Here is a 15,861-nt window from a genome sequence, read left to right as displayed (position 1 = left end):
TACAGGACCCTATGCAATAAAAACAACTGTAACAGTCATGTAATTTTAGTCATAGAGAAAGCTGTGCAATCATTTTATTGGCTGATTGACAAATGCAGTGTACTTTGACACTCAATCAAAGGAGATTCACTACCAAGCTATGTAAATAAATTCAGCATTTCTCTTAAGCATGATCCTATGAGTATACTATGACAACAGACAAACAATCATATGTTCCCACTTACAAACCTCCCGTTTCTCTTGAAGAAAGACCCACAAACACACACAGGCTAATGGAACATAACAGGCATAAAATGGATATAATCGATACACTCATGATTACCAATGCAAAATCACCATACACATTTTTAGTAAGTTTTAATCAGTGACTATCTTAAAAAAAAAAAAAAAAAAAAAAAAACATACATAAAGAAAAACTTGGTTCCTTTAAGAAATTGAGGAATGTCTTTTAAAATAGGTCTTTGTAGGATTTTAGTGTGGTATCTAAAACATGATTGACTTGAAAAGGTGTATGAAAGATGCAAGCAGACATTACCACCCAGGACCCCAGTCCTCCTGACACAACAGGAACATGAATAGTCTCTGCACTTGTACCTGACATGCAGGCGTTTCCTAAAAAGCTGTAGAAAACTTCAGTCAGTGTCAACAGTTGGTTTCTTTTCCTCGTCTGAAGCCACTGTTCCTGATACATTCCACAAGTCGACATCTACGATAACAGTACTTTGATAGATACAAGATTGCATTGTTTAGGCAGATTCACCACGATAGCTATCTAAGAGAGTAATCACAGGAATCAGAAATATCAGTACATTTCTCATCCCACCTACGTGCTTTCCCTTGAGTCTATCAATCAGAAAACAGAAGTATAGAAGAAGAGACTGTACAAAGCATTTCAGTATAACATTCACCCCCGTTCTCTCTCGAGGAGAGAAGCTAGCTTAGCCCTGTCAACAGGGAGGACAGACACGACACACAAAACTTTGACTTCCTAAACACTTCACTGTAGTAAAGAACTCACCCACACCAACTCCAAGCAGCCGCACAATCAGTAAACCCTTCACTGCTACACAGATTTGCCTCCGTGTTCCTTAACAACCTCTATAACCTAAAGCCACAAAAAATTAATTTCTATTGAATGCCAACGCTAGTTTATGTTAGGCCTAAATGAGTGTCCAGATAGGTGGCTGCAGCAGCTGGGTTAGTTTCAGGGGGAGAGGGAGTGTTAGGGGGGGAGGGGGGCCCCTCTCAGTACTGCGTGGCTCCTCCCCCCTGGTTCTCCTCGGCCTCGGCCAGCTGGACCAGCGCGTTGACGGTGTGCAGCAGGTTGTAGCGGTGCTTCCTCAGGAGACGCTGGTTGAGCCTCTGGTCTCTGAAGCCCATCTCCAGTAGCACAGCCATCATGGAGGGGCTCTGGCTGGCGGGGTCGATGCCGCGCTGGGGAGCAGAACAGGACCAGTTACAGACACTTCTCTGGGTTATTGTACACTAAAGACTCCTGAACCCATGGGGGATTCAAACGGCTCACTGGTTTCAGAATTAGGCATGTTGTAAGCAGCATTCCAGCTCATTCTCAGATGGCTGAGCGGTTAGAGAATCGGACTATTAAGCAGAAGGTTGCCGGTTCGATTCCTGGCCATGCCAAATGACGTTGTGTCCTTGGGCAAGGCACTTCCCCCTACTTGCCTTGGGGGGAATGTCCCTGTACTTACTGTATGTCGCTCTGGATAAGAGCGTCTGCTAAATGACTAAAATGTAAATGTAATTGTCAAGTTCAGCTCACCAACACTGACACACGTGACAAGAACACAGTTCATACTGCAGGGGGTACCTGGGTGGAGCAGCTCGGCCCAGTGAAGAGAGCTTTGTATGCGGACGCAGCCACAGAGAGGGCCCCCTTGACCAGTCCTTCTGTGATTCCCCCCTGACCCCTGCCAAAACACAGGAGGAGGTGCTTAACCGCTGTTTCACACAACAGTAACTGCAACATGTTATGTTTATTTCGGAAGGCATATCCCCACTGAAGCAAGTGTGTGTTTTGGTTTTGAAGACTGTTTTGGGGGAACCAGTTACATGTCAGTGGATTCATACCTAGGTTGCAGGGAGTTGCAGGCCCTGGGGTTGTATGTTTGAAATGCACTGACTGAGCCTGCTGGTCTGGTTGGACCTGATACTAACATTAGGGAAGAAAAGAGACAGAAAACAATATGAATATGACTATTTTACAGTAGGTTGAGGTTCTATTAGAGTGTTCAGCTGTTTCCTGCAGTAAAGCGTCCTGTGAGAGGCTTCCTGTGGTCAAACCAAGGCCTACACTCACCATGCAGGCGTACAGCAGGTTGGCATGGCTCAATAGGCCCAGACACTGGCGGACTGGGCCCTGCAACGTACAACTCCTCTGACCTGAGAGACACAAAAAACAACACGGCATGACACATGGCACATGTGCAGGATTTCCACAGAAGTTATTGAGACTTTAGATTCATGGTTCTAATGGTGAACTTGATCAAAATAAACACCCCGGACTTGACTGTATGACAGTTGTGTCATGATGCCCGTCTTGCAGAACTGACCTGGGTGAGTAGAGGACAGCAGGGGGCAGTAGAGAGACAGGCGGAGGCGCCACCTCAGGGGTGAGGGGAACAGCATCCAGGGTCTGGGAGGCACACAGCATCTGGTTGACGCTGTCGTCCACAGCCGGCGCCGGCGCGGCAACCTCTGAGCCCTCCTGCCCCTCCCCCTCCGGCGTGGCTCTATCCAGCTCCTCCGGCTCAGGCTCCTCCCCTTCCGTGGTGGCTGCGGCCAATCCGGACAGGGAGAGGGCGGAGCTGTACATGGACTCCCCCAATGGCCTGCTGGTGTCGAAGCAGTCGGGCAGGACGATGATGTAGCTGTCGCAGGAGGACGCGGACGAGGCCTGGCTGCTCACCTCGTCCCAGTCCTCAGCCTCCTCCTCCTCTTCTTCTTCTCTCTTTCCTTCTCTTGCCTCCTTCTCTTCTTTTCGCTCTTCTTTCCCCAAAACTTTCTCCTCCTTCTTCAGCGCACTGAGGTCTTTGCGTGCGTCAATCTCTGGGATTAAATGCGCCTCTAACGAAAACAGATCAAGAAAAACCCGGAAGGTTTGATACAGTCGGAACGGTCATGTTTGCCATGTGGTCGACTGTCTTTGTTAACAGCATACACAAGACGTTTCAAGACCAAACACTCCAATATAGATGAATGCTGTGTGTACATATATAGATGGGTCCAATGTGAGGCAGGCGGGGTGGTGTTCTCCCCTACCTGGGACAGTCTCCTGCAGCAGTGGGGTCTGAGGAAGCCTCAGAGCTGGCTTCTGGCCTCTTATCTCCCCATCCACCTCCGCCCCGTTCTCCTTCCTCTCCACCACTGTCCTCATGAAGCCTGTCCCCTGTGTTATAGCTGCGAGAGCTTTTCAAAATAAAAGACACGGTATATTGAGTCTGCGGATGAAAAGACAATCACGGCACACAACTCCACCGAATGATCTCTCTGATCTCTGACATAGGTCCGGCGGACAGAAGGTGGGCGCCTGACCTTTAGGCATGCGGAGGCTGGGCTGGATCCTCCGCAGGGGCTTGTGGTCTGGAGCCTCCTCCAGGGTCAGAGAACGGATGATGGTCTCGCAGAGGAACTGGGCTCCGCTGATGTCCTCGTCGACCTCCTCGTGGTTACCATGCTCACTCTGGGGCCCTGGTTTGGCTCCTGAACACACAGCACAGCGAGGGGGTACTGCCGGTTAGACTTCGGTTGATACTGGTGAAATATAGGGCTTCAACAGGTCGTGTTTTTTTTGTCAAGTGTATTGGGCTGTCGCCTGCCATCTTACCAAGTAAGTGCTGGACCTCAGAGTCAGCTGTCATCAGTGCAGGGGCTGGTCTCTCCAGTGCAGAGCCGTCGTGAGGTAGAGGGGACATGCAGGGGGTCAAATCTAATAATTACACAAACAGACACCATGTTACAAGTTGAAAAACATAGTCAAATGTGTTTATAGCTAAACATATATATATATAGTGCAGGCATGTATTATGTATTTATATTATTGTGTATTTCGTGTGGTATATCTCACCGACTGGAGTGTTGGTTGGAACTTTCTCCAATTCTTGCACAATATTTATATCCAGTAACTCAAAGGACAGCAGATCCTGAAATACAAGAAACAACACAGTGAGTCAGTGAGCTAAGCACTAAAGAACTGCTGTGTATTTCACCATACGGGTGATGTTTTGTGTTATTAGTATCTAGTTATTCTATGTTTTCAGATAAAACAAACTATTCTGACATCTAGAAAAATTATAATCTAAAAACATAACTTGGGACGGCACCCCTCTCACCTGTGCAGTGAGCAGGTCCACAGAAGGAAAGTAGTAGTCCCTCTGGAGGTTTCCAGACCGGCCCGTACCACTGTCTCTGGAGCTGAGGGGGGGCATCTCTGTCTCCACAGGTCTCAGGTCCTCCTTCTGGATTACACAATAGCATCTCATGAGCATGTCTGTCACATAATATGTTACATGCTCATGTAACCCAGGGCTACCCAACCCTGTTTCAGGAGGGCTGCAGTCCGTTAGCTTTTTGCTCCAATCCTATTAACTATCTGATTATTTTTTGTGTATCTGAAAAGGAAATGGTTGACTTGCCAGCCTTTTGCTCTGAGGACCGTAGCTGTTGCTACAGCAGGTGCTGGGGTCCACCACAATACTGCACCACACTCTGGGGCCAAACTGGCCCCCACAGTGAACTAGACGCCAGTGGGAAGTGTAGGTGCCCTCCATCACCGGGGCGAGAAAGGTCACACTGACCACGCCCATCTGACCTGGCTGCAGCAGGGGCACTGCCACCTCACGCTTTTCCTCTGACGCCAGGCCCAGATTACCCCACATGAACTTCAGCTAGAGACACACACACACACAGTACAGATAAACATGCACAATAAAAACACGCACAATGACGCCAAACACCAGCACTTGAAGAGAGCACTTGGGACTAACATTCTGAAAAATGTGTCGGAAAGCGCAAGTGGCGATAGGTAAATAGAATCCTTCAGATTTAGGTGTTAACTTCTAGTATTCAGGTGAAGTGGTAGTGAGGTAGGAACTGACACTGGAGGAACAGTATCGGTTGAAGGGACAGCCTGTCTTCCTGGAAGGTACCTTGGTCTCTGAGGTCCAGCTGATGGTGCCAGAGTTCCTCATCTTCCAGTACTTGATGAACTTGGTGCCAGGCTCAAGACGGGTCCCGTCGGGCAGATTTTCATCCAGAAACAAGGCAGCCATTGTGGGCACCAAGGTGGAGTGGGAGACCTCGGGACCCCTAGTTTCAAGTGTACAGAGCATTGTTGAAAACAGCCCTGGGCTTCACACCCACCTCTTTGTTTCGCTACGAATCAAAAAAGCAGGATCCTTTTTTTTGCAGCTCAAAAGCAATTAGAAAATCTATGAAGCAGCAGCAGTTTCAAATGAGGTAGTTCCAAAATCCACCATCAGCCAGCGATAAACTCATACAGACTATTACAAAGATCAGATGGCATTTTTTTCTGTTTTTTTTTTTTTCTTGAGAAAAGACTTTGTCTCCATGCTGGGTCTAGAGCACCCAGCACTCTCAGACGCCTTCCCGAGGTGGCGCTTACTCTGGGCTGGAGGGTTGGGGGTCTGGTGCTGGGCCTGGAGCTGGCTCTGGGGCAGGGTCAAGGGCTGGAGCCTGGGTGGAGGCTGCCATGCTGGGCCTGCTTGTGGAGGTGCTGGGGCCGCTCCACTGCAGGCCCCTCTTCTCCAGCCTCAGTTTCTTCTTGATCTCCTTCACTTCCGCCTTGAGCTGCCTCCTCTCAGCTTTGAGGCGCTGTCGCTCTGCCTTGCGCACAGTCCTGTCTCCTCGCCTAGGGAACCTGGGCCAAAACAAAAGATGTTACAGGAATGGTAAACTCTGTTTAATAAAAAGATAGGGTTCAAGAATTGTTATTGAATAAAGCTGTATGTTGAATAACAGGATAGATTATCCATTGTTTTACCTAAATTCTCCTGACATCCCATGCTCAGGAATGGAAAGCGGGGTCTTAGTTCTCACCAGGTTGTGGCTGGGGTCATGGCTATGTCTACACAACTCACATAGAATGCAGGATGGACAAACACTGAGGTAAAAAATGACAAACATGGCAAATACAGATTAGAGACAAAACACATATCACACATTAAATTTTCATGAAAAAACATCTCTTTTTTTTATTTTTTTATAAAGTATGGTTTGTCCTGATGACAGCATAGTGCAATTTTCTTCTGGCAGCACAGTGAGCCCTGGTGCTGCAATGCTGTTCTCACCTGCACTTGTACGCTCCCTCTGAGGTTAGCTTCTTGCAGCTGCTGCAGGCAGGGGTGTAGCCACAGGCCCCGTTAGTGGAAACGCCAACTTTTAACCCCTGGGCCACATCGCCTCCCACCGCCCCGAGCTCTTCTGAAGGCCCGTCAGGGACTTTGTGGGTGCAGCACTGGCCCGAGAAGTCATTACACATCCTCTCCACCACCTCTTTCACCACCTCGTCTTTGAACTTTCAGGAAAGGGACCAGAAACAATGTCACTGACTAAGCTGACATGCAGTCGCAGAGCAGGTTTTTGTTTACAGCTTCTCAATACATGACTCACCTTCTCCATGTAGGATCTGAACCACACTGGTGGAGGTTCGTCCTCTGGTTTGGTGACCTTGCTGTCCTTTACAGCAACCTAAACAACCAGAAAATGTGTTCTCACTCATCGACACAAAAATCCCCCTGAATAATCATTTAATAGCAATTTATCCTCCAACCCCAAAAACAACTGACCGCATCTTTCTCAGGGGTGACCTGTGTTCCCTTGTCCACTGTTTTGACTCTGGAGGGGTACGGTGGCGCAGGCCGGAGATCCCCCTTGAGTTCCTTCACCTCAGTCTTCGGAGGCCCACCGCAAGCCTGGCCCTTCATCTTGTAAATGTTCATGTGCAACTGGTTCCCCTGCTTCTCAGCACTCTGCAACGATCATATGTAACATGCCAATGACAGGTCATTTGCAGGGAACCTTCAGGAAAACATCTCATATATGTTTGGTCTTTTGTGATGTGCAAAAAAACATGTTACTACCTTGACAGCCTCTTCATATTCCTCTGGAGGAAAAAAAAGACAATCATAAACATAAGTTCTTCTGATTGAGTGAACGTTCCTTTTGGATAAAACCCCATAAAAAACGAATTGTGTAAACGGAGTTAATACACTGTATACATACCTTGACTGTTAATGGAAATCTGAAAAAGACAATGTTCATTTCAAGACATTATTACAGAATATCTTACGTTGTATCTTAAATTAACAAACTTAACGTTTGAACTTAAAAGTACTTTGTTGTCCCATGCATTTGTATTATAATACAGTAAAAGTGATCTGTCCAAGAGGTAAGAAAAAGTTATCGCAGTTTCATCCACAAACAAGACACTCACCTCCTCATTGTCTTCATCAAAATATTTCACTTGAAAGTGGCTGATGCCATATGACGCTTTAATCTGAAGATTAAATGATATGTAAACGATTTTACAGTCAATGTATACCGTATGAATGGGTCAACAAAAAGAGCAGCAAATACGAGCATACAATATAGCAAGCTAGCTACTAGGTTACGGACTCGAGTTAAATCGAGATTGGTAAACCGTAAATTACATCGTGGACCTAGATTGCAAAAGTTTGTAAACAGAGATGGATTGTATTGAATTCCGGCAATGTGTGATAAATGTGGCAAAAATTCAATACAAATTCGAGACATGTCCTTCAATGTTTCTTTAGCTTGGGCCTACATGCAGACAACCAAGAGAAAGGCAAGCGTCAAACTGCGCCAGCTCTGCTTACCCAGGCTTCCACCGACTCCCACTCCGATTTGTCCAGATCAGGTGCCACAAATCTTTTTACATTTCCCCTGAAATTTACTTTAATAGTAACGGGGAGCCCCATGTCTGATTGAGGCGCCTAATTAATAGCAATCATTAACGAAAATGGGACAGTTTGATTCTTAACCCTCGTCTATCTTCTTGTTTACATCGTCAGCTGCGTTTGAGAAAAATACGATGACGCGATTATTGCACATGGGTACGCATGCGCATTGCTCTCTTGTTTTGTCCCTTATTGATTGTGTCATCTTTAAGCTCACACAAGTGTGGCTGACAAAGTGGGAAAGCCACACACGTTTAGTCCTAGAATTGAATGTTGTGAGGACAACCGTACTTTCCTCGTTTCTGAATATATAAAATGTCTTCTCTTCTTAAGGTGGACAATGAAATCAAAACCAAGGTAAAGGTCTAAACACACCAGCTCTACAAGGGGTGCGATAGATGTTGTAGGCAGTTGGATAGCAAGCTAGCTACTTGTCTGGGAGCCACACTTAAGTTAATCAGTTTAAGGCCAGCTAGCTAGCTAGCTAATTTGAGTGACTCAGGATAGCCCTTTTCCCGCCCTCCCCTCAGAGCTAAGCATGTCAAACTGCCAAATATGTGTTTCTCACTGAATAAAAGAACATTTAGTTACTGATTTAATTAAATATACTTTTTCAAAAGCAAGCATGAGATACAGCACCCGGCATGAAAACGGCACCATGTTTTAGGCCACATTATTACCTAGCTAGCTAGTAGTAGGAACCATATGTAGCTTGCCAATTTAAGAGCCGTTTAGGAGTTGCAGGGACAGGCTATCTAAGCTAGACCTAGCTAGCTAAGTGTTCTGGTCAGTCTAGACGGGGGTGAGGTGATATCTTGGTGTGTGATATTGTCATCTAACGCTACTTGCTGTAGATCATTGCTGGTTTTATTATTTGGTGTCAAATGATGTCAATTGTTATTGCAGGTTGACGCTTTCAGGGAGCGAATCACCGGAGAAGTGAGTTTACTTTGCTTTATTTTGTGGAATTGTGTGCTTTTTGGATGTGTGTTCACGCGGGACCATAACGAGCAGTGTGGTCTTAACCTAGTTCTACTTTTATATACCTCCACTAAACGGCATCAACCTGAACTGTATGTTCTTACAGGCAGAGAACCTAGTTGCAAATTTCTTCCCCAAAAAATTACTGGAACTCGACCATTTCCTTAAGGTGAGCTTGTCCTCCACATCACATTAGTAGCCAAACACTTTTCACAACTTCTATATAAGTCTTTCCTGCACAGTGTTGTAGTTTTGCTTTTCCGGCTTCCTTGGTTTCTGTCCAGCTGGCCACTCACATGTTTTTAGTCCTGACCAAAAGGAATGAAATGGAATATGTAATAGTTTGTTGTGTCGTCTTCCAGGATCCCATGTTAAACATCTGTGAGCTAAAGGAGATCCACTCTGAGATTAACCTTACAGTGCCAGACCCTATTCTACTGTCAGACCTTCACGATGGACTGGAAGCGGTGAGAACGGAAATCTACATCTTTGAAAGCACCCTATTTATAACATATGTAAAATGCCTGCGTCCATCAGGGTTGTGAAATTGGAAAACTATTACTGTCCTTGTAGCAAAATGCCAAGAAAAGAAAGATGGGGGATGGACCTGGAGATATGGGTGAGTTCCCACCCTTACAGCCATTTGATCATCTTTCCCACACAGACACACCTACGTAATATGCAAAGTTAGCAAATAACTGATTCTAGACTAATACCGTTCTTCTTCCCCTCCTTGCATTTAGTGTCTGGTACTAAGGTGTTTGTCATGCCTGGCGGCATGATGAAGAGTAACGGCAAGCTTGTGGACCTGATTGAGAAGGTGAAACCAGAGATCAGGACCCTCATAGAGAAGTGTAATACAGTAAGTTGACAGAGCTCGTATCTGTAAGCAAGGTCTGGGTGTGCACACAACATGCCATTTCCTTCCATCATTCCAACAGATTTTTATTTTGTTCTTCAGGTCAAAATGTGGGTTCAGTTGCTTATCCCAAGAATAGAAGATGGCAACAACTTCGGAGTGTCAATTCAGGTGCTCCATGCAGCCTTTTTCCGCCCATCAGTTTGTCTGGACTAGATTTTTCAAACCAGCTACTGTACTGTTCCTCACAGTAACGTCTCTCCCCTCAGGAGGAGACGGTAGCTGAGCTGAGGACTGTGGAGGGAGAGGCAGCGTCTTACCTCGACCAGATATCTAGGTAGCTATGAGACGAGGCAGGCCATGCTAGGCCTGCTAACCAGGCCATGGTAGGCCTGCTAACCAGGCCATGGTAGGCCTGCTAACCAGGCCATGCTAGGCCTGCTAACCAGGCCATGCTAGGCCTGCTAACCAGGCCATGCTAGGCCTGCTAACCAGGCCATGCTAGGCCTGCTAACCAGACCAGCGGACACAGCCTTGCACTCTGCACACAAGCCATGGCTTTTATGACAATTCCTTCTCTCTTCTTCATAGATACTATATTACAAGGGCAAAGCTAGTGTCCAAAATAGCCAAATATCCACACGTGGTGAGTATTGTCTGTGTAATTTCCTTTTGTCTTCAGAGAAAAGGTCAGTGTTGGCGTAGTGTGTTTCTTCTGGCTCCTCAACCGTGTCTTTCCTCCACACAGGAGGATTATCGGCGCACAGTAACGGAGATAGACGAGAAGGAGTACATCAGCCTCAAGATCATAGTTTCAGAGCTCAGAAATCAATATGTAAGTTAACGGCATACAATAGTCTCATGAACCATTTTCTGTGATGGCATGAAATGCAAATCCATGAGACAGCAACCCAATTCCGATTTCTCGTCTGACGCAGGTAACGTTACACGACATGATTCTGAAGAACATTGAGAAGATCAAGAGGCCAAGGAGCAGTAACACAGATGCATTATATTAAGACTTACTGGCCCTTCCCACCACCACTATCACCCCTTCTCTCTTTTCTCTACCTCTCCCTGCCATGCTGTTAAACAAGTGGTCGAAAGGAGCATAGAGCTAGACTTGACTCTTAACTGTTCAGTACAATCCAGAAACCATTGCCTCAGTAGAAGTTAACCCTGACCCTTTCTCTTGTTTGAATTGTAAAATATTGCCCTTGTTTTAAACCCCTATGAAGAATACTCTTAAGGAACCGAGAGGCTCTTGAAAAGCGCTATGTGTTTTTTAAATTTAATTAAAAACATTTTGTCCATTGGACTCTGTTCGCTCATTTGTGAAAAATATTTGTTCCTATGGTTCTGTTACTGAGTAATCCGATTCTTTGACAGATTTCTGCATTCGTTGGAAGTGTTTTGCTGTCATCTGTGGAGGGTTTTTAAGAAACATTTCTTGTCATTTAAGTGTCCAAAATGAGCTGTGCTGTACCTGGGCTCTCCAAAGAGAACATGTCTTGACAGTTTTAGCAGCAGCACCATTCTACCTGAGGCCAATGAAATGCTTGGAATTAATTTACTGATTTGAAGTACATAATTGGTCGACGTTATGTTGGCTGTGAGTAATATCTGTCTTCACACAATGCTGTGTTTATGAAGAAAAGCCTTCACTTCGGGCCAGCAGGGGTCACAATTCTTGGTCAGCGGAACTGCGTACAAGCTGCATAGATGACGTCACCCAACATTCAAAATATCTGTGGTGAAAAGGACATACTTTGAACATTGACTAATGTTCTTGGCAAAGTGTGTCGCCATAGATCTTGCATAGGACTCCGCCCCTGAAGAGAGATGACCCTTGGATGGGGTGGACACACCTCCCGTCATCCCGTGTCCACGCTCTGAAAGAATGCGGGTGGTAGACTCTCCCCTCATTACAGACTAATGGCAGTCACCTCCCTGGTGTGCAGAACATTCTACCCACAGCAATGTGGATATACTTATTAGAAGTGGTGGTTTTATGAGATAAGCACAGGAAGACAAATGCAGGGAACTTGGATAAGATAAAGGAGACAGGAATTGTTTGTTTTTTTTACAATTCATATCATGTATGATACTATAGTTAAGCACATTTAAACTAGGCAAATTATTTCTCAGAATTTGCAGTTGTCTTATTGGTTGCCAGTTTGACAAGTGTACGTATGTTTTTCTTGATTAAGGACTTACTCGTGACCATTTGCCCATGAAGTACACTTATAGATATTCCCTTGCCATGGTCACCTCACAAACCACCTATTCAATGAACAGGAGGTGAATGAGTTTATGAACTGGGGAAAACATGACAGTCTAGTTAATGTTTAGTAGTTGTCCCAGTAGTTGAATTAATGAGTTTATCATTTTCAACATTTCAGAGAATACCAAACATTAAAAAAGCGTGGGCAGGAATCTTGAAAATATCCTTTGAGAAAAACACCAGACATGTCAGTCTTTATTTATAAAGATTAATAATAAGACTAAGCTTTTCAGCCTTTCTGAGAGAATTGTTTCACATCTGTTCATGAGCAGACTTTTGTATTCTATTGATATCTACATCAAAATGTACAAATCTTTGTTGAATCAACATTCTTTCATCCTTGCTGGTACTGTACAGTACAGTCAGTGTGTATTATATCCATGCTGAGGGCATAGTTCAGGGCCTGATAGATGACCTTTGTTACAATGTTGTCATTGAAAGAGCCACACAAACATAATGTGCTGAACACTGTTGTACTCTTTCAGAGATGTACTGATATGAGATGCAAGAGAGTTAACAACAGTAAAAGAAAAGTACAAACGTATAGTACAACCAATGCAACTGGCATGCCAAAGAAGAAACCTCAGTTCCAAAATGCAGGAGATTACTGTCTTTCAGAACATTTGGAAACAGCAGAAACTACTTTCTCACGTTCTCAACCTTCTATCAACCAATCATGCGTTCTTCTTAATTCTTCCAAGGAAAGCCCAATGGAGAGCTCCAGGTAAAAGAGCAGTGGTGATGAAGATAGCAGTGGCGCTCTTGCTGAACGACAGCAGGTAAAACAGTATTTGGTTTTTGGAGGAGAAGGTCAACCCATCCAGACACTGGAGGAGCAGCAAGGAACCAACCATACATCCATCCCTGAAGGTAGCGCTGGTGCTCCTCTTGCGCTCAGTGTAGAGGGGTGAGTGCAGACCCAGTCCCAGGCCAAACAGGGTGCCCATGTTGCGGAGGAGGCTGGCGAAGGGGGTGCTATCCAGGTGGACCCACTCGGCCCTCACGCACCACTTCTGGGCTCTCTCCAGGGTCCACAGCAGGTCCACACCCAGAGCATTCAGCAGCACGTAGAAGCCCACAGCGAAGGAGAGCAAGAAGAGGGTGGTGTACAAGTACTTCTTCAGGCTGGCGCTGTAGATCCACCGCACTCTTGAAAAGATCTCAGCCACAATGATGCCTACCATAACCAGAGACAATATCCAGGGTGTGTCAGCACCTTGTGATGTGATTCATCACAGTAAAAGCAAAGTCTGCGAGTCAAGAATTTGACAATTAACTAATTCCGTTCCCATGGTTGCTATCAAGTTTCACATTTCTTTTTCAGAACCGAACTCTCCCTTTGCTCAGGTAATCTCAGGTCTGTGGGGCACCTACCTATGATGACCCCACTGATGACCTGGTGGGGGAAGTGGGCAGCCATGAAGACTCTGGACATGCATACCAGCAGCACCACCAGGCCCAGCAGTGACCACAGCGCCACCTGGAGGAACCTGGGGAGAACCGTAGGGGTGCAGGGTGGTCGGAATGTCCCAAAGCCTTTTACAGATGACTCTGAGAGATCGCGGTACTTTTACTACATTTAAATCTTACTTGTGACTTCACTTTGTAGTACAACTACTGATAATGCACATAGAAAGAATGAGAAATAGTATAAAGATCAAGGATTAGAAGGATTCTTGTGGTCAGTGTCAAGAAGCTTACTGCTGTTCTTCTGCAGTTAGATGGGGTCTAATTGTTTTGGCTGTCCTACCCACCTGTACAGGAGAGGAGGACTCCTCTCAGCTGCCACTGACAGGAGGGTGGTTACCATCACATACCACACGCCTGCTGCTCCCATTGCATGACCAGAAGGGCTTCCTTAGAAACAACATAAACTCAGCCCAATAAGTCGCTGATGCCTTAGATAGAGGGGGAAAATACTTTTGGTGCTGTCACAATGTAATGGATAATCTAGTTTGTGGGACTTTATTTGCCTGCATAATGTTCTCCAGTATAACTTTGTGCAATTGCTCCTCCATGTTTTGTGGTACTATTGGACACACCTTGAGGTAAGTGCAGTCACCAAACATTCCTAATCCTGACCTGCTTCCCTTACCAACTCTGCAGAATGTTTGTGGATCATGTGGTGCCCTGTGTAATGGTGTAATCAATAAAGTGATTCCAAAGTTTCTACTTTGGGACGTCATCATGATGTCAGGAAATAATGTCTTGCCTTTTGCTAATTTATTAATCTATAAATGGGGTCAAATAGCATCTGACTGGATCATTACCTGGCCCAGTTTCACATGTGATGGGAAACTGCTTTAGGGCAGGGGCTTGGGCTGGTCCTATATTGTAAAACCTGGTCTCATGGACCCACCAATAGGGCCTCTCTCCAAAAAGCACCCTGTCAAATAGTAGAAAAAGAAAAAGCATTTTAATATTTGAAATACATGGACATACACTAAGGATGACAAAAAGGCTATTGAATCCATTCCTCACCACTTGAGAACAAGGTTAAGCCAGTCTCCAATGGTGGCCACCCAAATGAGCTGGACTCCTACATCCCTGCGCAGATGGAACCAGACAGGGAAGAAGCAGAAGAAAGTGGCATGGAGATCAGCCACGGTGGAAGCTAGGCTGAAGCAGTTCTCATACTGGCCATACTGAGTCTGCAGGTGAACCACCAGCTCTACACCCCAACTGTGGAAGAGATCCATGGCAGCACGGTGAAGTCCTGGCCTGTCCCCAGTGATAAAGCACCAAACCTGGGTAAAGAAGATCAGAGGGTGAACTGGGGGTGAAGTCTGTCAACCAGACTTCAGTCTCTCAGGCTCGACTCGTCTGGGCTGATCCAGCTGGATTTTAATCAAGGCTGTTGGATTTGTTTGTTTTTGGGACGTTGCATGTTGCGTAAACTTTTCACCCCTGATACTTTATCCTGAAAAGGGATAAACTGTCGGTGAGGTTAGACCTTCAGAGGGGGTTGTGATGTCACTGATGACGCCTTCGTTCGACTGAAGTGAATAACATCACTTTTATCCTTTGAACTTTGAATGTCACCTTGCAATAGGACAACCTTTTGATAATGAAAACCAGTGTCCTCAAAGGTGGTAAAAAATTAAGTAATGGGGCTTCTTTTTTGGTTCTTTTATTGGTCAGTTATCTTCACAGCTTCTCTTTAGAAAGTCCCAGCCCTTTTTAATGATTGATAATCTTACGTAACCTACTACAGGCAAGGACTGGACAAGCAAGTAAGATTTCCAAAACATAAAAATAATTTATGTAAGAGGTAGACTGTTATCCACAGCAAGTCCGAGGCATGCTCTGGTTCTGCGTTTTCTATTGGTTTAGCCTGCACATTTGTAGCCTGTTATGTGATGGTTTGAAAATCTCCTATCTTATCTGTCCTGGTCTTGCGAGGATGGAGTTAACTTGCCGTACTGTGTTCTAATGAACATAAAACCAACTGTAGGATATAATTTATTTAATCAATAAATCCAGTGCACTGTGCAACATTTGCATTTCAATAGTATACACATTCCAAAACCATGGCAACATTATTTGCCTTTGGTGACATTTCGAAATCCTTATGTCACAAACTTCTATCCTGTTGGGTTGAATGTGATGCCCAGATGTAAGAAAAAAAGAAAAAAAAACACAGTCCTTGTGCTACTTTGAAGGGTGAGAGACACTAACTGACAGTTCCCTATCATTTCACTTGTTTGTGTGGTCTCCCCTGTTCCTGGGACAAACCTCCTAAACTCCCCTGTTCCTCTGTGTTTTATTACACATGCAAGGTC

General features: G+C 45.3%; 3 protein-coding genes across 3 annotated transcripts; 1 reads left to right on the top strand and 2 right to left on the bottom strand.

Moving 5' to 3' along the window:
* Positions 1-43: 43 nt before the first annotated feature.
* nbr1a (NBR1 autophagy cargo receptor a) lies at positions 44-8,107 on the bottom strand. Its single transcript, XM_047032479.1, has 21 exons — positions 7,875-8,107; positions 7,472-7,534; positions 7,261-7,279; positions 7,119-7,141; positions 6,825-7,007; positions 6,649-6,726; positions 6,327-6,553; positions 6,020-6,139; positions 5,642-5,896; positions 5,166-5,325; positions 4,653-4,904; positions 4,350-4,475; positions 4,085-4,160; positions 3,845-3,946; positions 3,553-3,720; positions 3,280-3,426; positions 2,571-3,084; positions 2,318-2,400; positions 2,089-2,170; positions 1,829-1,928; positions 44-1,434 (listed from the first exon to the last, which is right to left on the bottom strand). The coding sequence occupies exons 1-21, from the start codon at positions 7,974-7,976 to the stop codon at positions 1,246-1,248; spliced, it is 3,069 nt and encodes a 1,022-aa protein (XP_046888435.1). The 5' UTR covers positions 7,977-8,107; the 3' UTR covers positions 44-1,245.
* A 35-nt stretch (positions 8,108-8,142) lies between these two features.
* Positions 8,143-11,113, top strand: psme3 (proteasome activator subunit 3). Its single transcript, XM_047032312.1, has 11 exons — positions 8,143-8,312; positions 8,862-8,894; positions 9,043-9,105; positions 9,299-9,403; positions 9,510-9,555; positions 9,680-9,798; positions 9,898-9,966; positions 10,065-10,132; positions 10,387-10,441; positions 10,544-10,630; positions 10,734-11,113. The coding sequence occupies exons 1-11, from the start codon at positions 8,271-8,273 to the stop codon at positions 10,812-10,814; spliced, it is 768 nt and encodes a 255-aa protein (XP_046888268.1). The 5' UTR covers positions 8,143-8,270; the 3' UTR covers positions 10,815-11,113.
* Positions 11,114-12,254: 1,141 nt separating this feature from the next.
* Positions 12,255-14,945, bottom strand: g6pc1a.1 (glucose-6-phosphatase catalytic subunit 1a, tandem duplicate 1). The gene is made up of 5 exons (XM_047032485.1): positions 14,561-14,945; positions 14,350-14,465; positions 13,834-13,936; positions 13,454-13,569; positions 12,255-13,256 (listed from the first exon to the last, which is right to left on the bottom strand). Exons 1-5 carry the CDS (start codon positions 14,776-14,778, stop codon positions 12,754-12,756), a joined length of 1,056 nt encoding a protein of 351 aa, XP_046888441.1. The 5' UTR covers positions 14,779-14,945; the 3' UTR covers positions 12,255-12,753.
* Between the last annotated feature and the right edge of the window lie 916 nt (positions 14,946-15,861).

This window comes from Hypomesus transpacificus, chromosome 13 (assembly GCF_021917145.1).
Source record: "Hypomesus transpacificus isolate Combined female chromosome 13, fHypTra1, whole genome shotgun sequence".
NCBI classification, from domain to species: domain Eukaryota; kingdom Metazoa; phylum Chordata; class Actinopteri; order Osmeriformes; family Osmeridae; genus Hypomesus; species Hypomesus transpacificus.
This window is presented reverse-complemented; position numbering and strand designations above follow the sequence as displayed.

Excerpts from the sequence above, each read along its gene's own strand:
- nbr1a (XM_047032479.1), bottom strand. The coding sequence starts at position 7,976 with ATGGGGCTCCCCGTTACTATTAAAGTAAATTTCAGGGGAAATGTAAAA. Across the intron at positions 3,085-3,279 it reads GCTGCAGGAGACTGTCCCAG|AGGCGCATTTAATCCCAGAG; the intron begins GTAGGGGAGAAC and ends TGTTTTCGTTAG. Across the intron at positions 2,171-2,317 it reads ACCTGCTGTACGCCTGCATG|TATCAGGTCCAACCAGACCA; the intron begins GTGAGTGTAGGC and ends CCCTAATGTTAG.
- psme3 (XM_047032312.1), top strand. The coding sequence starts at position 8,271 with ATGTCTTCTCTTCTTAAGGTGGACAATGAAATCAAAACCAAG. Across the intron at positions 8,895-9,042 it reads GGGAGCGAATCACCGGAGAA|GCAGAGAACCTAGTTGCAAA; the intron begins GTGAGTTTACTT and ends ATGTTCTTACAG. Across the intron at positions 10,133-10,386 it reads TACCTCGACCAGATATCTAG|ATACTATATTACAAGGGCAA; the intron begins GTAGCTATGAGA and ends TCTTCTTCATAG.
- g6pc1a.1 (XM_047032485.1), bottom strand. The coding sequence starts at position 14,778 with ATGGATCTCTTCCACAGTTGGGGTGTAGAGCTGGTGGTTCACCTGCAG. Across the intron at positions 13,570-13,833 it reads AGTCCTCCTCTCCTGTACAG|GTTCCTCCAGGTGGCGCTGT; the intron begins GTGGGTAGGACA and ends GGTTCTCCCCAG. Across the intron at positions 13,257-13,453 it reads CATCAGTGGGGTCATCATAG|GCATCATTGTGGCTGAGATC; the intron begins GTAGGTGCCCCA and ends TGGTTATGGTAG.